The following is a 25,454-nucleotide window of genomic DNA, read 5'->3' as shown; positions in this document are numbered from 1 at the left end:
TTAAATGCTCAAGCACCATATTCAAGGATATAACACTTCTCAACAAAACAAAACACTAAACTAAAGCAATGTTTGTGACTAATCTTGATTCAAAAACATCACTAATAATAGAAATTAAGAATGGGAAGTTGCTGATTTATCAGAAAATTATTTTCTCTGATAAGTAGCAAATACAATGCTGCAGAACCAAATTGTGCTTTATTGGAGAAATTGAACTTGTAATACTGCACTTTTTTCATGCTACTTGGTACAATATTTTCTGATTTATTAGGTTCGTTATTAGCATCTTATCACATCCAACTGCCTCAGGACAGTAGTTTGAAGGATCGAATGTGTGGGAATGCTGCAGTCTCTCACTTTTGAGGTGGAACATCAGCCAATACCCTGGCATGATGCTTTAACCCACAATCTGTTAACTCAGAAATGAGAAGACCTAGTAATTCAGTATAACACTTGGGATAAAGTCACTGGCATGGCTGAAGAGCAGGATGACGTAATTTTAGCCAGGCTACATGACAAGTCTAAGAAGTAATCTACCTTCCTCATGAAAGAAATGTTTAAGCTACAGTTATCCGAAACTTTGGTATCAAATTCGAGGATGAGAGCATGTCTCAGTGAAACACTAGCAGCTGAATCGTCTTTGTGACTGCTCTTCATCTATGTATTTCTAAAGCATTAGCATTAATAGAACATTTGAAAGAATATTCTTTTCTACAATACCTGAATTCCAAAAGTGCCGAATACAATACTGCAGAAGATGGGATTTCTGAAAATGCCATCAAACACATTTTTCTCTCCATGTATCTTGCGAGCATTGATTTCATTGAAGAGTTGCATCAACACAAAAGTGTTAAAGATGATAGTGTAGTGTTCAGAAGGTGGGGCATGCAGTGGTGCATTTCTTCCACTGTCGATGTTAAAAATGGTCTCCCCTGCAAAGAAACAGACAATAGCACAATGGTAATGATAAAACTTCTTCCTTTGTGTAAGTAAACATGCAAGATGCAGCATTTTTAACTACTTCCATTAACATATTCAGCACTCAATTTTGAGTGATTATGCATCTGAGGAATGCCTCGAGACATATTCAAATGTTTGAGGCGCTATGTAAATGGCAGTTAGTGTTGCTATTGTATAACAATTAAGAGTTTGATGGCTCATATATTTCATATACTTCCTACCCTCTCAAGAATTAGCAAAGTCTTTTGCCTTCCTGAGGATAAGTAAACCTTGTACAGAGACGCCGGACATCAAACTGTGCATTCTGGATGCACTATAAATGAAGTTGTTTCCGCACACTCCAGATGCTACACAATCACATTGTTTCAGATAGCTCCATAATGGATATATTTGGAATAATTTTTTTGCTATGATGCCTGTTGATTAAAAAAAAACTATTTAAACACAGAAAAAAATAGCAATTTTTATTTGGAATGAAAGGAAATCTCTCCATTCATTGTGATGGCTGATTTGAAGAACTAATCAGCTGGCTGGTATTTGTTAGATTTTCAACAATAGTTTCAGTAGTTAGATTTTCAATAATAGTGCACCCATCCCCATTCTCTGCAAATCATGAAATACAAGCATTATATTCAGAGAGAAATAGATGTAAATATTTTCACTTATTTACTTCATATTACTGACAAATAATAATATCATTTTTATTTTTCCAAGATGAAGCAAAAGGTGTATAAAAAAATAAATATGTCACAAATATGTAGATTTATATCTATATCATCCTTGAACAATATCCTATTTACATTGGCAGAGGAAGACTAAAAGAAATGCATATCTCCCGAGCAGATTTATGACATCAAAGTCAACAACAAACTTAATTTATATTCTGCCTCAAATCTTAAAGCTCCCCAAGGTGTTCCCAGAAGTGATATAAAGCGAAGTTTCTCACTGAACCAGGAAAAGTGATATCGGGGAGATGATCAAAGCTTGGAACATTTTAATGAGGGAAATGAAGTAGGGAGGTAGAGAATTTGGAGGGAATTCCAGATCTTAAGACAAAGGCAGCTGACGGCTGGAGTGACAAAAATCCAGGAGGCCCAAAAGGCCAGAATTAGTGGACTGCACTACCAATGTTGTGGGATTAGAAGGGATTGCATTGATTGGGAGGGGACAAGCCTTGGAAGGATTTGCAAATAGAGATGAGAATTTTAAAACTGGTTGTTACTTAATTGGGAGGTCATTGAGCACAATGCGATGGGGAAACAAGACTTGTTGAAATTAAAGACGTTGCACTGATATTTTGGATAATTTCAAGTTTACAGTGTTTAGATTCTGAATACTCACAGGAATTTCTCTTTCACACTCAAGAAAATTTACAGTTGCACTAGTATACAATTATATTTGTACACCTACAGCCTAAAACAGGATGTAAAATGTAGGAAATATAAATTAGATTTAAAACATTAGCAAAGTGCAAAATAAAGATTCAAAAATACAAAGGGGGGATTGGAGAAAGGAAAGGCAGAAGAACTAAAAACAAAAGGTGTTTGAAAAAATCTCCAGCACTAATTATCATCTGAAATAATGGGATTCAACATAGCAAAATTCTTTTTTGTGGGCACTAGGTTCTTCAGCAGTAATGATCACTTTTCATGCTAGTAAAATCTCATTTATTCCCGAATGCACAGGACCTAATGTCTTCAGCTATCTTTATTAGGAAACTACTGGCCATGTCGCACAAATTCAGATATTTCAGCGCCACAACCATTATCAAGGAGTCCATTCTGTGAAGGAGCAAGGGAACTCTGACAGCTACTATTGGGTCTCTGTGCTTAACTGCCCATTGCAAATTTCACAAGTTGTCTGATTTAGCATTCCTCCCCCTGCCTTGTTCTAACAGTATAGTTAGCCCTATCATCATTCATTTTGCAAAATATGGTCTATTAAGGTCTCTAGTGCTTGACCAATTAGTAAAGAGGTTCCCTGTCCTCAGTGGAAGAAACAGTAATTTTAGCAAACATATGTCACAGAGTTTTAGTGGTGCAGTGGTAGCATCCCTGCCTCTGAATAAGAAGCTCCAGGTTCATGTCACTCTTCAGGCCTTGATGGCTGAGGACAGTGTATTCATTACAGGGACAAACAGGTTGCACATCAACTTGAAAATCCTTCCAACATAGGCCAATGCCAGATAATAACAGCAGGAGTGATTACTGGCAAACCATGTACCATGTGATAGCATGAAATTGGAGCCTCTACCACCACTATCCATAGCTCATACAACATGCCTGTAAAAGAATATGACCCCAGCAACTCAGATTTCTTGAGAGGCAATTAGTCCAGTCAGCTGAACAGCCAATGTGGATCAGAATGGTGTTGACAGCATGGAGTTTCCACGCCATTCCAACTGGGGTGGATTCGGGACCTGGCCCCTTGCCCAACACATGGTGAGTATTGCAATTCCATGTATCAGACTTGCCTCCAGACAGAGAAATAAAGAAAAATGCACATTTGTTAGTGTGTGCTGTTTCATTGGTATGTATTGTCGAAGATGCCCCCAGTGTATTATGGGCCATAATTTGCTGTTGTATCTAACACTGCCTCCCTTTAGTTAGATTTGGATGTTTAAATATTTGCATTTTACAGGTAGCAATTTGCTGAAGGTGTGAGTGGATAATATCACAGTGAGAGAAACAGAGTATCTCCTTATATGAGACTGAAGATTGTAAAATTAGTAGCAGAGGGACTGAGAAGGAAGTGCAAATTACACTGTGTGAATTCATTGTCAAATCAGGTACAGAAAGTAAACTAAAAGAGAGAGAAAGATTGAATTGAGAAATAGAAATGTAAGAGGCAGAATGGATCTTGCTTTAATTTTACATTGTTAAAATATTCAATAATAGTTAAAATCTGTTATGTGGAGATGCCAGTGTTGGACTGGGGTGGACAAAGTCAGAAGTCACACAACACCAAGCTTCACCTGACGAACTACAACCTGGTGTTGTGCGAGTTAAAATCTGATGGAATAAGACTCCACCTTGAGTTAGACAGTGCTGTATCATAGAGATTGCTTAGCAGGAATTAACAGCGGTGCCTCAGTTAAAAGAGTGCTTAGGATGAAATGGAAAAGACTCAGCTTTCAGTGCCTAGTTTAGTTCATATTGATTGAGCAAATACAGCAATTTCACATCGTTCAAAGCAGTACAATTTCTTTTGCTAAAGAATTTGGACAAGAGTTTAACTGCACATCTGCCCCTATCCAGATGTTTTTTTGTGCCACTCTCTGCAAAAACAATCAAACAGAGAGCACCATTAATGGCTTCCACATTATTTTGACAGAAAGTCAAGATTCAATATATATTCATTCTAAATAAGTTTGTACATGGTATGTCAAGTTAATCTTTCCTCAATATGACAAACATGAAGCAGATTTCTTTTCCACAGAACAAGGAATCTGCCAAATATCTTTTCTAAGAAGTTAACATGTCCTAGTTTCACACTTTAATATGTTTTCCAAAAAGGTCCAACAATTTTTCAACATAGATATTATTTCAGTCACCTGAAATGCAAATCATGCTGTTTTGATCAAGCAGAATGAACAAGCACACAAGACAATCATAGCAGAATGACACAAAACATGACTAGAGATGGCTACTTTCAAATCCTGAATCTTTAAGGTATGGTGCCTCACAAATAATATCAGCATTTACTAACATCTCACAGGCTTTGAACATTGCATTTCAACTTGTGTTTTTTAAGTAATATATTTGCATAAAACTGCCCATAAAAGGAAAATGATACAAATGCATGAATGAGGGAATATTTCATGAGAACCCTAAAAGACTGCATCACGAAGATGTGCATCTGCACAGAGCTAATCAATTTTTCCAGAAAAATAAAAATAGAACTTTTTAAATTTTACTTGCTAGAAGCATAGATGCTGTATAACATACCAGCAAAGAGTAAAGTGAAGATGACAGTAAGCTGGTAAATTCCATGACCCAGAATATTTTTCATCATGGTTCGTGAGATAAGGGGTTTGTCCCTGCCATAAGGCCTCCTCATCAGAAGTGCTTCAGTGGGTGGCTCTGTGGCTAGGGCCAAAGAGGCAAAAGTATCCATAATGAGGTTTACCCACAACATCTGTACAGCCTTCAGAGGAGAATCCTATAAAAAAAATCAAACTGCATTATAAAATCATTGTATTGCTCTGAAGACTGAAGTAGCATAAAAATATCTATGACATTAAGACATATAATATGCCTTGAAACAAATTAACACTTTATAGAATGACACCAGATCAAATGTTACAGCATAGTATAGTATGTAATTATTTTAAGGTCCATATGGAAATTGGTGTGCAGTCTGTGTAGATTTGATTTTTGGGCACATGAAATATGTCTGCACAACATTTGAGGCAATCGCATTATGGAAGAATTTAGATTCATCAAGTACACTTCCTGACCCCAGAACTTCTTCAAGTGTTGCACAAGCAATGAAGTAACTTTTGTGTGCAATGATTGTTGTAAAGTGGGGGGAACATCACAACTCATGTCCACACAAATGGTCCTGCAAAATGAGATGAATGACTGAACATTCTGTTTACATGATTTTGATGAGGGATTAGAGCTCGTCTGGACACCAGGATGTACAACCATAGCAGGCCAGGCAGCAACAGAGGAGTGGGAAAGCTGACATTTCGGGTCCATTTCTGAAGAAGGGTCTAGGCCCGAAATGTCAGCTTTCCTGCTCCTCTGATGCTGCTGCCTGTCCTGCTGTGTTCATCCAGCTCTACACCTTGTTATCTCAGACTCCAACATCGGCAGTTCCTACTATCCCAGAATGTACAGCCGTGCCTTCTTTAAACAGTACCTGGGATCTTTAGCATCCGGAGACAGATGGTGCCTTATTTTAACATTTCTTCTAAAAAGGGCACTGAGAGATAGTCAGCCTAAATCACATGGTGAATTCCAGGAGTGGGGCTCGAACCTACAACCTTCTAACTGAAGAAGTGAGGCTGCTACCAGTGAACAAAAGTTGACAATAAATGTCTCTAATAATGAAGATCCCCTCATGTGTTACAATGATAACTCATGAAGCAAAAGTTCCTGTATCCACCTGACTAAGATTCTTTGATAAACAACTTGACTCAAGTACAAATCATAATGGTTATCATTACATTGTCATAAATAAATCAACGCCTCTCATTTTGCACAGTGCAACAACTTCAGAAAAGTAGTACATTTTAAATGCATACTGCATTGCAAATATCTGTCGTATGATCTGTCCATGCTTTTGCATTGGTTTCTAGGAAAAACACCTTTCAGAACTTAATTGAATTAGGTTTCAGGAACTGGAATTTTTACTTTTTACATTTGATACAGGCTAGATTTGTAAGAAACACGCATGGGTTTCTTTGGGGTCTGGTTGCTATAAGACTTTTTCTCCCCCCACTGGAACAGGTCTTCATTTAGTTCAGTAGACTTCCAAAAATTTCACTTTCAAATTTTATATTTAAATTTTTACTAAGACTGTTATAACTCTGTCTTCACTTTGAAAGAAAATTATTGTAACCTTACCCACGATTTTTTCAAAGATGTTCTTAAATCTAATATCTCTAGTGACTAACTCATCAGCAACTGGAAGCAGGTTTTTCCTTATCAATTCTCTTTATTGGTGTGAATCCCTGTATCAGATTTTCTCAGACTTCTCTGCTCTGATGAAAATCCAAATTTCTTCATTATTTCCTCTCTCAGGTCTGGTTGGATCCTCATGAATATATTTTACACTTGCTCCATGGCTGGATATTCATCCTTAACGAGGCCTTCCAAGTCTAAACACAAGTTTAATGGCAGTCTAAACAATGACTTACATAATTTAGTCTTTATTTTTCTACTTGGTGCAGTATTTATGCAACTTATGACTTCAAGATACATTTTACACCTCTGTAATTAATTTGTCCACCCCTTTTTAAGATTCATCTGTCTAAACATCTAAGCCTTTCTTGCTTCTGGACATCTTTTGAAGCTTTACCATTTAAGTAATTATCTTCTATCCTTATCCTTCCTCCTGAAATAGATCGCCTCATATTTCTCTACATTAAGTTTTGTCTGATATCTAAGGAATAAGGAAGCATTTAATTTCAGCAGAGCTTCTGAAATCATTTCATTGAAATGGAGAGTCAAGTTTAAGATTCCTATCTTTTAAACAAATTCAGTAAAAATTATACCATGGCACTCTGCTTCTTCCTTTGCTTTTGTGCAAGATCATAATACTTCAAGCCAAGTAATATCTGGCTTCATAAAATATGTAACAGTATCGGGAACAGTGGCAGAGATGTGCTATCAACTTAATTCTCAGCAATAGTCCATAAATGGTGGAAAGTCAAAGCCTTTCCAGGAAGGGCACTCTAAATATTCTGACTTCGAATTGATAATCTTTAATGTTAGTTCCTGTGAATCATCTACATGTTAAATTGATTGTCTCTACTCAGAAATCTTCTCTAATAATGAAACATTATCTGGTGTACTTTAGTCTTCATCCATTGCTGTGATTGGAATGTTACTGTTCTACAAAGGATATATGGTGTTGAAGGAAGCCATTTAGCCCAACATTGCTGGCAGCTTTGTTTCACTCAAGCCTCCTGCTGTATCACATAACAATCTACATTTAACCATCTATTCCTTGTTTCCTTAAATGCTTGCCAAGTTCCCCCCAAACTGTGACTATGCTATTCACTTCAACTGCCTGCTGGTTCAACAACATTAAACCCAATTTAGTTTCAATAGCCAAAAGAAATAGAATTTTAATTGAAACCAGACAGTATCCTGGAGAAGTACAGAGGAAAATAAATCATCTCATAAAGACAATACTTCCTTATCCCTCCATTCTGGTCTGATGACTTCAATGGGGCATCAATTACAGTTTATGTCAGAATTCAAACATTTGTTGAATAGAATAGGGTCCCTACTGTGAGGAACAGGCCATTTGACCTAAGAAGTTCACACCGACTCCAAAAGTCATCCCACCCAGACCCACCCCACTGTTTTTCCCATGGCTAATGCACCTAACCGAGACTTCCCTGAACACTACGGGTCATTTAGCATGGCCAATCCACCTAGCTTGCACATCTTTGGACTGTGGGAGGAAGCCCACGCAGACACTGGGAGAATGTGCAAATTCCACTCATACAGTTGCCCAAAGGTGGAATCGAACCTGGATCCCTGGAGCTATGAAGCAGCAGTGCTAATCACTAAGCCACTATGCTGCCCCATCTAATTATAAGGTCAACTTACAAGTCAACCACTCTAATCATAGAATCCCTACAATGTGAAAGCAAGCTATTCAGCCCACCAAGTTCACACCAACCCTCTGAAGGGCATCCCACCAGACACAGCCCCCTACCCTACACCTGGGGGCTCGGGATTTCTATGCTGTCAATTTTGTGTGGGGTAGGAATGAAACTTGCAACAATATCAAAGCTAATGGTTTTAGTTTTTTAATAAGTATATGGAAAGAAGTAGTAATCATGGAGAATATGGGCCCCATTAAAAGCAGATATATGTAAGACTGTGTAGATAATAAGGTAATTGCAAGTATGTTAATTGTAACAATGTTCAAGTGAATGGAGAAGACAAAATGTCAGTGGTACAAGGAACCTAATAATAAGTCAAGGAACCTAGTGATTTTAGTAAGTATTAATGGTATTGGAGAAAATAAGGGGACTTAAGATTGGGAAATCAACAGGACCTAACAGCTTCCATCCTCAACTATTAGAAGAAACAAGATATAAAAGTTGCAGACGCATTTGTCATAACTTCCCAAGGCTTGTTGATTTTTGTCGAGTGATGAAAAGTTGTAAACATCTCTTCAATGCTTGCGATTGTATGGAGAGCAGCGGTGTTGAATGGAGAAGCAAATTTAACTGTAGACCTGTCAGATATGGGAAAGTTACCAGAATCTATCATCAGGGACAGAGGTCCCAAACTTGGCTTGGGAGGTGTAATTCTGTGGCCAGGAAACCTAGAACAATAGGTTTCTTTCAAGAGTTTGTTGAATTTAATAGTAGAACCTGCTTACCATTTTATGACAACATGTGCTGGTTATAGCTGGCCTGAGTGGCTGTCTGCAAGGTAGGTTTTAAAATCAGCATGCAGGAGGAAACAACAAGAGGGAGGGATCCAAGAGGCTTGTGCAGGTTGAGAAATAAGGCTAAAGATCAAAAGATAAGGGCAGGTTGGAGTTTGGGGAAAGATCAAGCTTTTAAGTAGGGGTTAGGGAAATTAGATGGATTGAGGATGTGGGTGGCTAGTCATGGAGGTTTGGAGAAATACATCGAATTTGTAAGTGGAATGGCATTTACAGTTCTTGGATCCTGCAATCGTTGCACCTCCCTTTAGCTGTTCAGTATCCTTAGGCCCAGAAAATCCAGCCAGCCTCGGTTAGGTTTAAATTGCTGCTTAAATCTGCGGCACGCAGTATCATTTTAATATATAAATGACCGACCTGCTTCCTGTGAAGGTTGTTTGTCAACAGTCACTGTCCCACCTTCATTAAAACTGAAAATTAGTTGGTTGGTATCAAATTCAGTTTTTTAATTTTTTTACATGCCAGTCCGTATCCATATGCAGCAAGACCTGGACAGCATAATAAGTGGCAAGTACCATTCGTGTCATACAAATGCCAGACAATGAACATCTCCAACAAGAGAGAATCTAACCACATCCCTTTGACATTTAATGGTATTACCGTCACCGAATCCCCAACTATCAACATCCTCAGGATTATCCTTGACCAGAAACTGAACTGGACCAGCCATAGATATTGTGGCTACAAAACAGGTCAGCTGCTAGGAATTCTGCCTTGAGTAACTCACCACCTGACACTCCAAAGACTAACCACAAGAAAAATTAGGAGTGTAGTGGAATACTCCCCCTTGCCTGGATGAGTGCAACTTCAAGAAACTCAACACCATTCAAGACAAAAGCAGCCCAATTCATTGTCGTCCCATCCACCATCTTTAAAGTTTGTTCCTTCAATCACCATGTGGCGGCACCATTGTGTAACATATACAAGATACAACAACTCACCAAGGATCCTTCAATAATACCTTCTAAACTCTCAACCTCGCCAATGTATGGGAGTACGACCACTTGCAAGTTCTCCACCAAAACACACATCATGACTTAGAATTATATCATCATTCCATAAGTGTCACTGAATCAAAATTCATGGAGCTTGCTCCCTAACTGTAGGTGTTTCAAACACCCAAGGGCAGTAGCATTTCAAAAAGACAGTTAATCACCACCATCTCAAGAGCACTCAGGGATGGGTAATAAGTACATGCCTAGCCAGTGATGCAGACATCCCATGGACAAGTGAAATTAAAAGCATAAAAGATTATTATCAAGAATGAGAGGCCATGAATTTGGAGACAGCATGGACTGGTAATTCGTTGCGTGTTCAGAAGACAGGAAGTAGGGATGGAGGTAACGTATTCTCCTTGGTAAAATATGGCAAGTAACATTCCCCATTGTTCTAAAGAAATGCATCAGCTTCAGTTGTAGGACCTCCTATAGATGTTCAACCGGAATGGTGTAATCCCATTATGGTATTCCTCGTGTATTATAGATTTTGAAGTAAAGCAGTTACCGTACCAAGCCAAGTATTGAGCGTACAAGATAAAAACATATGTGGTAGTATTCAGAGAAATTTCATACTCTTGAGGCAGCTTCTGTGTAGTTCATGGAAATAATGAGAGCAGAGTTATGTGCAACACAGAATTGCAAGGTTATAAGATGCCCAGCTACAAAACAGAAAGGTAACAGAATTTCTTTCCACATGCTGACCGTATTAATGGTTTGTAGGGAATGATGAATAAATGAGAATGTTGACAATTATCTTGAATGTCACAAAACCCTAGGTTTCAATGTCACAGGACGCATTATTGATGATATAATGCTTATACATAGTAATTTAAACAGAAGCGATTTCATAGGTTAATTGCAGTAATGAATACACAGAGCACCAGATTGTTATGATCTTAGCAAAAATGGACTATCAATATTCAACATTCATCATTTGGCTTAGATAGTGAGACATTCCTGGCCAAAAAATGGTTTTAGATTCTGTTGACCTGAAACGGTTTCTTTGATCACCTGAAATGTCCAAGTAACTTACATGGAATATACAAAATATGGCTGCCTCAGAATTATCATTGTAATCAAGAAGTTCAGTGAAGCTTAGTGAGCTGGTAAAAAAAAATTGTATCTCTTGTTTACTTACACTTACATGACAATGCCACATGTTGAAGATGGAAGGTCACCTATGGAGTGTTCAGCTTAGAAAAGACAATGGAGCTAGACTTGGGGTATACAAACAAACCACATTTCAGTATGATAGCAAGAACTGCAGATGCTGGAGTCAGAGATAACAAAATGTGGAGCTGAATGAATACAGCAGGCCAGGCAGCATCAGAGGAACAGGAAAGCTGATGTTTCGGGTCGGGACAGTCCTGAACCAAAACGTCAACTTTCCTGTTTCTCTGATGCTGCCTGGCCTGCTGTGTTCCTCCAGCACCACACTGTGTTATCACATTTCAGTAAACAAAAACAAAGTTGCTGGAAAAGCTCAGCAGGTCTGGCAGCATCTGTGAAGGAGAAAACAGAGTTAACGTTTCAGGTCCGGTGACCCTTCCTCAGAACTCACATTTCAGTATCTTGCTTTGAGCAACAAAGGTCAGAAAGCAACAAGGAGTGAACACAGCAAGAGTCTCCTTCTCTCTCCCAATCTGAATCTTAACAAGCCAGTCCTGGTGTTAAAAAAAAACTTGGAAAAACATTGGTTCACTGAGGAATGAAGGATATCTGCAAGCTTCGTTACTTCCTGAGGAAACAGGACTCTAGCTAAGCAGCTGTGACTCAGGTTTCACACTTGCAACTCAAGAACTTTTAAAAAAAACTGCACTGCCTTTATCTTTTCCGTCTATACTAGATACTCCCTCCCCCAACCTGTGTGAACTCATTACCTAAGTTTCTGCGTGTGTATTTGTTGTCACGTTTCATTAGTTTGTTTGGTTAATAAAACTCCACCCTCTTTCACTCAAGGAAAGATTGGAACTGACCTACCCTCATGCTTGATCTGGTTAGCCAAGTGTGATGCTACATGCTACAAGAGAAATAAAAACACAGATAATTCATGTGACTTACAGAGGGGATTAAAAAGAAGCAAATCATGATGCCCCCTTTCCTGGTTCTAACAATATTTCTAGATATCTCTATATATAGAAATAGATGTATAGAATTTGACTTATATCCTCTTGAGCTTAGCAGGCTGAGACTGTTACTGAAAGTCCCTGGGGTAATTTCAAAGTAATGAAAAATTAATGAAAGTTTAAATTAAAAGTCTTACAACTGAAATGGAGCTTTTCTAGCTACCTCACAAGCCAACTTAAAGCAATGAATTGAGAAAAATCGTCAGATTCTAGCTGGAGACAAAGATATGTATGCCATTAACATCTCCCAAAATACATTTAATTATTATTCCTATCTATTTTTATATTAAATTAGCAAAAGAGATTGGCTGCTGTATTACCCGGTGTTACATGTTGACTAAGATCCAATGAAGCAGATAACAATCGTGCTCACATTTCCACACAGATATATGCTATCTCCCAAATGGGGTAAGGTCAAAGCAAAAGACCTTTTACTCTTGCCTAAACCAAGTGGTGGACCATTTTCACATGCAAAAATGGGCCCTGAAGCCTTTGGAGTTCCAAGTCCAACTGCATCCCACCCCAGATTAATTTACTCTGAGGCAAACCCAACCAACAGACTGGCCAACTTACTCAAATGTGGAATCTCAAGGAACACTCTCACATTAAGAATTGACTGCCATCGCTCCACGTCTAACCACTTGCGACTTCCTAGGTCCTGGTTCTGACCCTCTGTTCTCTCAAGCCTTCTCCATAATTTGGCAATCTTCTCCTAACTCTCCACTTGGCCTTTTCTATTACTAAGTGCAGTGCCTTTATTTAGGCTTCCTGCCTAAGTATGCAACAGTGTTCATTTCTTTCACTGTTGTACTCAAGTTCCACTTTTATAATCTAGAATGAAAAACATAAGATAAAAGGAAACAAGAGCAGGAATTGATATTTTTGGCTCTCAACCCACTCTGCATTTAATAGGGCCGTGACTGATCTGATTACGACATTAATTATGAGTAGCACAGTGGCTCAGTGGTTAGCACTGCTGCATCACAGCATCAAGGACCCGAGTTCGATTTCCAACCACAGACGACTGGGTGCAGAGTTTGCACCGTCTCCCTGTGTCTGTGTGGGTTTCCTCCGGGTGCTCTGCTTTCCTCCCACAGTCTAAAGGTGTGAGGGTTAGGTGGATTGGCCATGCTAAATTGCCGATAGTGTCCACAGATGTGCAGGCTAGGTGGATTAACCATGGGAAATGCAGGGGTACAGGGACAGGATGGATCTGGGAGCGAATGCTGTTTAGATGATTAGTGTGGATCCAATGGTCCAAATGGCCTGCTTCCACGCTCTATAGATTCTATGATCAATCCATTTCCCCCGTATCCCTCAACTCCTTTGTAGATCAAAACTTCATCTAACCTCAGCCTTGAATATATTCAGTGATCCACCTTCCACCGCTGTCTTGGTCGGGGGTGGGGATGGAATCCATATTTTAATGACCCTCTAAGAGAAGAAATTCCTCTTCATCTCTGTCATGAATCCTGAGGATAGCTCTGAATTAGTCTCAACACCACTCAGATAATTTGTTTCTTTACTCGGTTAACAGCAGGGGTGGGCGAAATGGTGCAACTTTTTAGCAATATTTCTGGCATTCTGATCATCCTTTCATAAAACATGATGTATCATAATGCTTTTGTGCAGGTATTAAAGATTTGAATATTGACACTAATGCAAAATGTTAGAATAAAGGCCCTGCTATCAGTGGCAGAAAAACACATGGCCATAAACACCTGACTATATTCTGTAAAATAATAATTTAGGATGCAAACAACAGGCAGTAAGCCCTCACCTGGGTGATACATGCTCCAGTAAATGCAACTATGACAGCAACTACATTCACTGTCAGCTGGAATTGTAGAAACTTGGAGATGCTGTCATAAACATTACGGCCCCACATGACAGCTTTCACGATGCTGCTGAAATTATCATCAGTCAAGATAATGTCAGAGGCTTCCTTTGCTACATCAGTGCCAGCAATGCCCTAAAATACAATAAAAAGACAGTTAACCAACTCCACTAGTGTCAGGAAATCTTTGTATTTAACAGATTTGGGGAAAGAAAACAAAATGAATAGATTGAATTTAATGTTTAAAAAACACTCAATTAAATTAACCAGAATTACTATAATTAATCATTAGATATCAAGTTATAATAGCCAGCACTAATTAAAACCATTAATTAGACTACATTTATTAATAAGATCATCAATATTTAGGAATACAACTCTTTTTCTTAGTCACTGTTAATCAGGTCAGAGAGATCAAATGTTAACTTGATTTTCATGGGCATCTTGATTGCAAAAACAATGCATCTTGTTTCAAATATCAGGAAAAATATTTCGAACTATGCTGGAATGATACTGAACACCCAGTGTCAAACAATCTTGTGACAGCACTGAATTGTAAAAATAAACAGGACCACAATGTGACAAATTGCACCTATTTTACTGCTATGCAGTCGCGAGGGATTTGGCTAAAGAATTACTGGCTTGCTAACTAGAACTTTGCATTTACAAAATATTGGAATTACAAGTTAGCTATGATTGCTACAAATAAATTAAACTTTGAAAGACCGAGTTGTGGCGTGGGGGGGTGCATTTTCAGTTAATATGTTCTATTGTCTTTGCATGAAACAATCTCCATGGCAACAGTCTCGTCATAAAGTTAAACTGAGGCATTCAAAAGTCCATCTCCTTAACAAACATTACAGATCAACACTTTTTCCCTATTGATTATCAACTTATGATATAAATGTCACAACACGTCTGGTGTTGTAATGTAGCCAATATAAACTGGTGATGTATCAGCACAAACTACTGTACACAAGGGAGACGCTAAATAATCCCAAACATTTTATGGACTTGAAACAACATATATTACAACTAAGCCATTGAAGATTGTGGTAGCATTTGATTACAAAGCTTAAATAAAGAAATCCTTTAGATTTTTTCAAAGAAATCTGCGAGCATAAAATGCTGCACACATTCTTTTGACAAGTTCTCTGCAGGATCAGAAATGGAGTCAACACCATAAGCATTTATGCATTATTACGCCAAATTATGCATCTGTTAGTTGTGTTAAATAGGTTAACTTTTTGACATTTTGATATCACACATTCGATTGGTACCAACTTGCATCTTCCTTAATTTCCCTCTCACTTAAGTAACTATGGCTGAGAATCTTCTATCTTATATACAGGTCTGAATTCCTGTCCAACTATCCAGCAAACAATTGTCAAGTTTAATCAACATTAATGATTATTTCCTGCTCATGGCATAGCTTTTTCTCTCAGAAAGAACTCTACAGGGAAAATAATCTGTACCATCCAAAAAAGGCTTTTCTCTCATCCTCATTTATCCTTCTACTGCAATAGAAGGAAAAACACTCATCCAACAAACTTAATGCAATTTATGAGCTTAAATGCTGAAAGTCCAACATAGGAATTCATTAGGCAGTATCAATTGCATGCATGGGCCCAACACAAAACTGTCAACAGAACTGAAACAGCTCTTATTGAAGTTACAAATTGCATCCTTTGTGACTGTGATCATTGTGCACTATTTCTATTCATTCTTCTTAATCTGCCGACAACCTTTTTACATTGCTGAACATGCCAGAGTCCACTGATGCCTCTCCTCTGTCGTTTAGCTGAAAGGGACTACCATGACCGGACTTCATTTTTATTTCCTCTGTCATTGACAGACAGACAGACAGACAGACAGACATCTCCTACAATAGCTTTTCTTCATACTTGCTCACTGTAACCTTCGGAGTTTGAGCGAGATTCTGTGCTTTCCAATTTCTAACGTTTGCAGACAGACTGCCTCTTGATAACGTCATAGAAAAAACACTTCAGATTTTACATATGGACAACAGTCTGGACTACCTTATCCCCACCTTTCCTGAAATCTCTATTGCCTTTAATTTGTCACAACATTTGTCCCACACCTCGGAGCGAATGGACAGAAATTTCTGTAATTAAAATATTGGTAAAACCAAAGTCATTGTTTTTGGCTCTTGCTGAAAACCCCATTTTCCAGCCACTGATTTCCATCCCTCACTGTGGCCACAGGAGATGAAACGGTTTGCTCACATTCTCCGCATCCTTTCTAATCAGGAATTGAACCTCTTCTTCCATATTGTCTTCATGACAAGAGCACCTCCTTTTACCTCCAAAGCATCAACTCTCCCTGTTACTTGTACATCAATCCAAATGGTGAATTCAGTCCATGCATACCCTTTCCTTGATAGTAGGTTATTTACAGAATGCAGCATTACATATTCTGGCCTCATACCTATGAAATTACCCAATGTCCCAGCGGTCCCTATTTATACTATTTTGAGCAAATTGACAAACAATGAACATAATTAATGAATTGATAGCCCTTTGAAGGAGCACTATAACTAAGTCAAAAACATCATTCGAAACGTGTCTATTTAAAATAAAATGTAATTCTAGGGGCTGATAATTCAATCTAGTCCTTGTGGCACTCACTGGTCAACGAAGGCTTCAAGATATATATATCAGACTGTATGTAATTCAATATCAGAAACAAGACAGCCAAGTTTCTCAAGTTAACTAATAAAGACTAGCTCATTTCAGTAGATGATACAAGTACATAAATACCCTTCTTGAAAACTAACACACACACACAATCCCTAAGTCTGATAAAAACTACAAACTTCGCAGACTGCTATCTTAAGAGTGCTTTGACAAGTGACAGTTAAAGAGAAATTGATTAATCATGAATTGGTCCAAATGTTGATCTGTAGTCAAAATCAATTTGTACGCAGAAGCTGGTGGCACATGGGGTGTCTTTCTGGATCGGTTGTGGCTAGCTGAATTATCTTTGAAGAGATGAGGTAGATTCCAGAATCTTCTTCAGGAACCCTCCACGAGCAATGAGGAGGGCATTTAGTGTTTTTTTTTAACTACACACTCATTGGAGGAGCTTTAGAGAGAGAGAGAGAGAGAGAGAGACAGAAAAGGGCCGTTGCTCCTTTGTAGCACATTTTTAGCAATGAGTTTGTGTAGATACTCACATTCTGATGACAAATTAGGCAAAAACTTCACTGGATAGCTCACAAATCCAACAAATCATTGTATTGCTTTCGATAGCCTGCCATTACACACCCCCTGTCACTGAAGAGAGTCACTAACAGTCCCCATTAACAACTATTCACCCTCCCAGCCTGATTGTTAGCTACTCCTTTGTCTAGCCAACTGTCTTTCTCTCTCTTCGGGCTCTATCCTATTGTTTACTGTCAGGATCCAGACAAAGGTCTGTTATTATCAGTACATAACCTATGTATTTGGCTTCAGCCATCTTCAATTGCATCTTTTTCTTATGTTTTCTCATCTGCTACTCTGTGATAGTTATCAGTTTGGCTTTCATTTGCTTATCATAGGGAATAGAAACTGCAGTAGGCTTTTATTTTTAAATCTTTCTTTTGTTTTCCCAATACCTCCTGGGTTGGTTAGGGCACCAGTTCTCCTATCATGACTTTCAGACTGAGCTTGAGGGCAGCTAGAATTCTCTTTGGCACATGCTGAGTTGGTCTCACACTTCTATCGACTTTCATAAGATATCCAAGACCAGCAAGAACATTTCTATAATCTTCTCAGACCTGTTTAGCAGTTAACAGCCGAGAGATCTACAAAATACTTCAAATCTCTTCTGGCATGTGTACGGTTACCAATCCAAGCTACAGATTTGCTTCACTTGAAATAAGTGGAATTTGCTTTACATCTAACACGTGAACCACTAGATCTTCATTCCTCACATTGCATTGGGCTCTCACATTCATGATCTCTTGGGATGGGTATCATTCCATCATATACCTTCAACCTTAAGTTTGATGGTTTTGCTTTTGGCTCAACATCTTGTGCCACTTTGCACAGGTCTGTGCAGCCCATGATGTTACAAAAAGTATCAATGTCTATCTGACATTTCACATCACCATCAGAGTCTCCTCCTGGAGCAATCATTCGAACAGTGTCAAACCTGCAGACCTGACAATGCCAGCTTTTGTATGGTGTAAAGTGCTTCATCATCTGCCATCTCTCCAGCAGCAAATGTTATAGGCTTCCTTTACTTTTTTCCAGCTAAACACTTGTGTGCAACGTGACTAAGCTACTTGCAGTTAGAGTGTTGATTTCCCAACAATGGACATGCTTTTTTTTATGTGCCATGTCTTTTGCAATATTTACATCCTGCATTTTGGCTTTGATTTTTTTCCATTGGGTCTTCTGTAAATATATCTTCTTTGTTTCTACTTTGATGTTCTCCTCCAGCTCAGAAAGTCTTTCAACACAATGAGAATGCATTTTCAATAATCTCTGATTGATAAGCTAGAGCTGTAGACTGACAACCTCAGAGTTAAAGAGACACGAAGCCCCTGACAAAGAATACCCTGACCGAATGGCTGACCATGACCAATCACCTGAACAGATATCAGAGGCTATACCCTTAACTTATTGGCCTGGGACCCCTTGACTGTCAGGTATGTACATGGACTTTGGCGAGACATGGCTGCTTGCTTGCTGCACCTGCAGTGTGCTTGTCAAGTAGACTACTGGCACATGGTGCAGCTGTGAGATTAACATAGCACACTGCAATACAGCAAGAGGTCTGGCCCTATTGACTGACAAGTGCTGGCCAGCATGACAAACTGCCTGGCTATGTCACTGCAATAACCAGCATGGTATGGAAGGCAATGCAAGGCATGAATGTTGTGAATATACAGGAGGCACTAAGTGAGTGAGCGCTGAGATACAACCCAGTCCAATGTGTGAGCTGGGTCCCTATCCATGAGCACAAAGTGTCCCTGCTTCAGTGTTTCGATTCTAGTTGCTGGTGTGCCCTTCAATACAAGTCTTGCTTTGTGAGCAGCCTGCAAGTGCCTTGGAAAGGCGCTGCAATGGTTGTCAGGAATTGAAAAATGCTAGATGCCAATGTCTGTGTACATGAGGTGCCTACAACCGGTGCCTGTAGATCACATTCTTAGATGTTGTTTGGTCATATACAACAAGGAGATCCTTTGGAGCAAGCAGTGAAGTGAGCTGAAGTTGCCTGGTACCTGCTCCGGTTTCTATTTGATGTTTCTCAATGTTTAGCTTCTTTGGCACATTTTGTATGAGCGAAAGCTGAATATTATTGAGGTGAGTTGGGCTTTTAACAAGATGATTAATGACCAATAATTCCTTTAACTAGCAACTCACTGCTGCTTAGCATGGAACTCACCTCGCTACTTGTCAACGATAGACCCATGTGATCTGAGTTCCATGATGACAGGGTCCAAGATCAGGCCTTACAGAAAGTAACATCTGGACACTAGGATAAAGACAGCTGATATTCCTGTTGCCAGACTTCGAGACTTTGACTATTGGAAGACAGAGAAAGATGAAGAGTGGCTGTGTGTCTATAGCTGGCAAATTACAGCTGTGACAGCAGGATGCTTGTCAGTGTTGGTTTTCTATTCAGAAAGTAGACAGAACAGATGGAGGTGGACCTAATAGCTGACAGTCCAGTTGATCATGCTCAAAGAGTTAAATGAAGAGACCTCATTTGAAGGTCACTGGAATATTCAACAACATGGCAGAAAGGAAAAAACCTACCCAGGAGGGAATTGCACTTGAGTATACAAGCGACATTTCTGCTGTGAGCATGATGGAATGTGCATCATTGGGATTTACAGTTGTATTTAGATGTTATTAAGGAATGCCTACTCTAAAATTTAGTGTATTAATTGCATACTGATGTTCATTTTAATGTTTGTTACAGTAAAATGTCGTAAAATGGGAAATCTTGTCATGTGATCCTTTAAGTTGGTCACTGGCTATTCAAATCTCTTTTTTTTTAAACAAGTTATCTATCTCTATCAGGTTTGTAGCATAGTTCAAAAAGGATATTCTTCCGAGATTGAAGTTAAGGTGTATTGGTGATGAGGTACACTAAAGGAAACTTTACCTCATTGGTCTCAAACATTATGTGAAACAGCAGCAAATGGAAAATGTCCTGCATTGGTATCACTTGATGGGCTGAATACACAAAAAAGGATTTAGCACAGAATTGTACAGAAGAGTTCCATTACGATTAATTTGCAATCACTAGAGGGTGCTCAAATCTTATCGAGTGCTTGGCAGACAAAGGTTTGAAGATTGAGATAACAAGCTGTAGAGCTGGATGAACACAGCAGGCCAAGCAGCATCAGAGGAGCAGGAAAGCTGACGTTTCAGGTCTAGACCCTTCTTCAGAAAATGGTTTGAAGATTGCTCTTTTTGCAGTTACATGATGACATTCCACACAAACAATCAGAAAATTGTCATCCCACTGGGGAGGATGTGAAGGGGAGAAATTACACTAAGAGTTCAGACATAGACAAAAACAGAAATTGCTGGAGAAACTCAGCAGTTATGGCAGTGATTGTAAAAAGAAAGCAGAGTTAATTGATGAGTCTCTGGACTCAAAACATTAAATCTGCTTTCTGCTCACAGATGCTGCTAGACCTACGGAGTTTCTCCAGGAATTTCTGTCTTTGTTTCAGATCTCCAGCAGTTCTTTATTTTATTTCAGGATAGACAAATTGGTTACGAATGGCAATGGTAATACCTAACGAGGCCTGCTGCACCTTTTTCTACACTGAAATGTCTCAAGACTTTAAACAGTATGCCTTTTCTTCTAGAACATTCCAAATGATCATAGAATTTTTGAAATTCCCTTGAACAATAGATTATTGAAAAGCTGATGAGGGACAGGCTGCTCTGAATCTTGTGACTGCTCAGTTTATATCAAGCATTTCTTTGCCTTGCTTCAACTGATTGAACATGCTTTTCTGATGATGACAATAGTTTTGGAGAAATGATGTGCAAAGCAAAACTTTGCATACCGACATTAACTAATTATTAGTCATATCAAAACAGGTTTGTCTTAAGTCTTGATGAGTGAAGTAATTTTGAAAACATTAGCTTTTCAAGATCATTTCTCATTCATAGAATCCCTACATTGTGGAAGCAGGCCATTCAGCCCATCGAATTCATACCAACCATCCGAAGAGCATCCCACCCAGATCCACCCATCCCTGCAACCATGCACTTCTCCAGGCACTATGGGCAATTTAGCACAGCCAATCCACCTAACTTGCAAATCTTAGGACTATGGGAGGAAACAGGAGTACGCCAAGGAAACTCACACTGACATGAGAAGAATGTGCAAACTCCACACAGGCTGTTGCCCGAGGTTGGAATCGGACTAGGGTTCCTGGCGCTGTGAGGCAACAGTGCTAATCACTGAGCCACCGTGCCACCCGTGTTGCATGTTCTACAGTTGTGACTAAGTCATTAGGGCAGTGCTGCCACACAGTATCTGTAATTTTCGCATTACTTCAAATGAGAGGTAGAAACCAATGCTGGAGAATAGCTTTATTGGAGCAATATCCAGGCTTGGGCTGGATAGTGGCAAATAGCTTTCAGCAAATAGCATTCACACTACACAAATGTCAGGCTATAACCATCTCCAATAAAAGTCAATCCAATCACTGCCCCTTGATGTTCAATGGTGTTACCATCACCCCAATCCCCCACTATCAACATCCTGGGGGTTACCATTGACCGGACTTCCCATAGAAATGCAGTGGCTGCAAGAGCAGGTCAGAAGCTAGAAATACTGCAGTGAGTGACTTACCTCCTGACTGCCCATCATCTACATGGCACAATTCCATCACATGTGATGGAACACTCCCCACTTGCCTAGATGGGTGCAGCTCCAACAACACACAAGAAGCTTGATACCATCCAGGACAAAGCAGCCTGCTTGATCAGCAACTCATCTACAAACATCCACGCACTCCATGACCGACACTCAGTAGCAGCAGTGTGTACTATCTACAAGATGCACTGCAGAAATTTACTAAAAATCCTCAGACAGCATCTTCCAAACCCACGAACCCTTCCATCTAAAAGGACAAGGGCAGCAGATACATGGGAACCCCTGAACCGATAAGTTCCCCTCTGAGCCACTCACCATCGTGACTTGGAAATATATCGCCGTTCCTTCAGAGTTGCTCACTTATGAGAATGATTCCTGCACACAGCCAGCAATGACTGTGTACAGCTTATTTTCTGTAGGTCCAAAATTGTAAGTTCCTAGCACCACTTAAAACCAGTCTGCACTGCTTAACGAAGATTACAAACAAAAAAAGGCTGGAAATACTCAGCAGGTCAGGTTGTATCTGTGGATAGAGAAACACCATCTGTTACACCATCACTTGATTTCATATCAACGGCCACCTGTTCAAATACAAATAGTGCACTTATCTTAGAAGATAGATTACAGGCAGGATTTGAACATTTTGAGACACTGCTACAGCCCAGATGGGAGGCATAGATGTCAACCTGCAATGGGTGCAGGTGACTTAGTGAAACCTCAATGGGGCAGCCAAGAGATGCACTCTGATTGGTGCAGACAATGACATGTTTGACACATTGTATAAACTGCCAGAAAACCTATGGCCGATGTCAAAGAGCATAAAGCAGTCCAGCAGTAACTTGATACATGGCTTTTGCACTGAGCTTGGAGCCAATCCCCATTCACACATTTGGGCATGGCCATGATGCAGCAATTTGATGCCCAATGTTCCTGGGCAGCAAAACACATCAGAGTGACAGAATTGTTACAGGGCAGAAGGAGGCTGTTCAGCCCATGGTGCCTGCACAAGTTCTATTATCCAGTGACAATCTCCTGCTTTCCCCCCCATATCCCTGTACACCATTTCTATCAAAATAATCATCCAATACCCTCTTGAATGCCTCATTGAACCTGCCTCCACCACATTTCCAGGCAGTGCATTCCATTCCCCCACTACCTGCTCTCACATCACCCGTGTTACGTTTGTACATCACTTTAAATCTATGCCATCTCATTCCTTTCTAAAATATAATTCTTTGAACGGGAACAGTTTGTCCAACTCACTCGTGACTTTGAAAGCCACCATCAAATCTCCTCTTAGCCTTCTTCTCTTCAAGGAGAGCAGTCCCAACTTCTTCAATCTATCCTCATAACTGAAGTTTCTCATTCCTGGAACCATTCTTGCAACTCACTTCCGCACTCTCTCCAATACATTCACATCTTTCCTTAATGTGGCACTACAACTGAGGCCGGCATTGGCCTAGTAGTATTATCATAGACTATTAATCCAAAGATCCCGGTAATGTTCAGGGAACTTGGGTTCAAATCACACCGTGGCAAATGGTAAAGTTGAATTTTTTTTAAAAAATCTGTAATTAAAAGTCAAATGATGCCATGAAACCATTGTTGATTGTCAAGAAAATCTCATCAGGTTCACTAATGTCCTTTAGGGAAGGAAACTGCCATCCTCACTTGGTCTGGCCTACACAGGACTCCAGATCCACAGCAATGTGGTTGACTTTTAACAGCCCTCTGGGCAATTAGGGAAAGGTAATAAATGCTGGCTTTGGCAATGAAACACACATCCCATGGAAAAAATTAAAAAAGAATTGTACACAATACTCTAGGTGAGCTTTAACAAGTGTCTTGTACAAGTTCAACATCATCTCCTTGCAGAGAATTAAGGTGCTGCAGTGCAAGCTCACATGGAGGTCATACAAGATCAGCTTGCTGCCTTGAAATCTCAGACTGCTGTCATCGTGGCTGTAGATTATAGAGTTCAATAAGGGCTTTACAGGGTCTCACAGCACAACTGCAATCTGTCCTCCAATAGATTATTACAATCACTGACACATCAGCCCAGGTTAACAGCAAGAACTCTGTGGGATCTGCTTTCCTCTGTCAGGATGACGGCATTCAGCCTTCCTGCTGTAACACTCTGCCACTGCTCATGCTATTGCCTGTCAGCCAGCCAAACTGCTGCTGTCAATGTTCAACATCAATCGCGCCTTCAAAGCCTTGAGCTATCTGTTTGTCCTTCGAAGACCATCTGCAGTGTCCTCCAGTGAAAGTCACCAGCCTTCTACCTGCCATGCTGCAGCCATTGCAGTAAAACTACACAGGAGCATCAGGACTGGCAAAGGCACACACAAAAAAAAATTAACCTGGCACTAAGGCAATGCTTATACCCTTAATTTGTTTTGCTGCAAATTACTTTGTGCTATCATGCAATATGGCATGGTATCATTTTAAAATATTGTTTAATGTGTTTATTTTGTGATAGATTTTATTTTTGTATTGTGGCCACCGTGATGGTTAGTAGGATAGTGAACAGGAGGGATGGAGGACCTAGAGGAAGACTAGGACTTTAGATAAATGGAAAATTGGTTGCAGTTACATGGAATTGCAATCCAGCTAGTTCTTCACAGATAGGCCATGCAGAAAGTGGCTGTCTAGCTTGCTTCATGTCTTCCCCTTCTTCTTTATCCTCCTTATGCTCCTCAGCTTCCCCCATATTTCTGGTGGCAAGGACTCTCCCCCAAAGATGGTGAGGATTGTATGGCATGCAGAAGACTCTCACAAATTACGAAAAAACAGCTTCATACTGAAGGGCTCCTCCAGAGCACAGCTTTCAGCAAAAGCATTGTTTTCACTGATGAATGCTATTGATTTTGTGTGGTGGGTGAGTCACGGGTTACATGCCAGTGTTTTGCTCTATGTGATCAACAGATAGCTCTCACCTTCCATGAGCCATACTTTGCTTTACCAATGCAGCGGGCTCAATGAACTACCACAGAATGGAGACATCATTATTGTTGCCAGGATATTGTGAACTGACCTGCAAGGTGCACTGCACATGTGGACCTTGGAAAATGGAATCCCTTCAGGTCCAGCATATGGCATGCAGGTTCTCAAAGTGTTGGACATGCAGTCAGTTACACTCTGCACTATGAGAAAGCCTGAAATGCAAAACTGTGTGTCTCGAGAACCAGAAAAAAATGAGAATTGCTGAGTTCTGTTTGAATACAGAGTCTCAGTTACCTCCCTTTGTCAGTAAACTGTGAAATATTGAAAAAAAAATGTTTCCAGTTCCGGCCTGGAAAGATTCAAGTACAGTAAAGTTTATTGCCATGCTCAACTTCACAGTCATTGACAATACAATCCTTCTCCAGCCTTGTACTTGTTCCTGCAAGTGGCAGATTTCAAACAGAGATAGTGGGAACTGCCGATGCTGGAGAATCTGAAATAACAAGGTGTAGAGCGGGATGAACACAGCAGGCCAAGCAGCATCAGAGGAGCAGGAAGGCTGACATTTCGGGTCTAGACCCGAAA

The 25,454-nt window shown here is 39.7% G+C and overlaps 1 protein-coding gene across 17 annotated transcripts in view; it reads right to left on the bottom strand.

The window, feature by feature from the left end:
* atp2b2 (ATPase plasma membrane Ca2+ transporting 2) overlaps positions 1-25,454 on the bottom strand; it is a 627,627-nt gene that overhangs the window by 25,062 nt on the left and 577,111 nt on the right. For all 17 annotated transcript variants that reach the window (XM_048606377.1, XM_048606376.1, XM_048606378.1 and 14 more), the window contains 3 exons: positions 14,007-14,198; positions 4,908-5,121; positions 721-932 (listed from right to left, as the gene is read on the bottom strand). In XM_048606377.1, coding sequence (XP_048462334.1) covers positions 721-932; positions 4,908-5,121; positions 14,007-14,198 — 618 coding nt within the window. The remainder of the gene's footprint in view (positions 1-720; positions 933-4,907; positions 5,122-14,006; positions 14,199-25,454) is intronic.

The sequence above is a fragment of the Rhincodon typus genome, chromosome 16 (assembly GCF_021869965.1).
Source record: "Rhincodon typus isolate 14 chromosome 16, sRhiTyp1.1, whole genome shotgun sequence".
Classification (NCBI taxonomy): Eukaryota; Metazoa; Chordata; class Chondrichthyes; order Orectolobiformes; family Rhincodontidae; genus Rhincodon; species Rhincodon typus.
The sequence above is the reverse complement of the archived record's forward strand: the minus strand, read 5'-3'. Positions and strand labels throughout refer to the sequence as shown.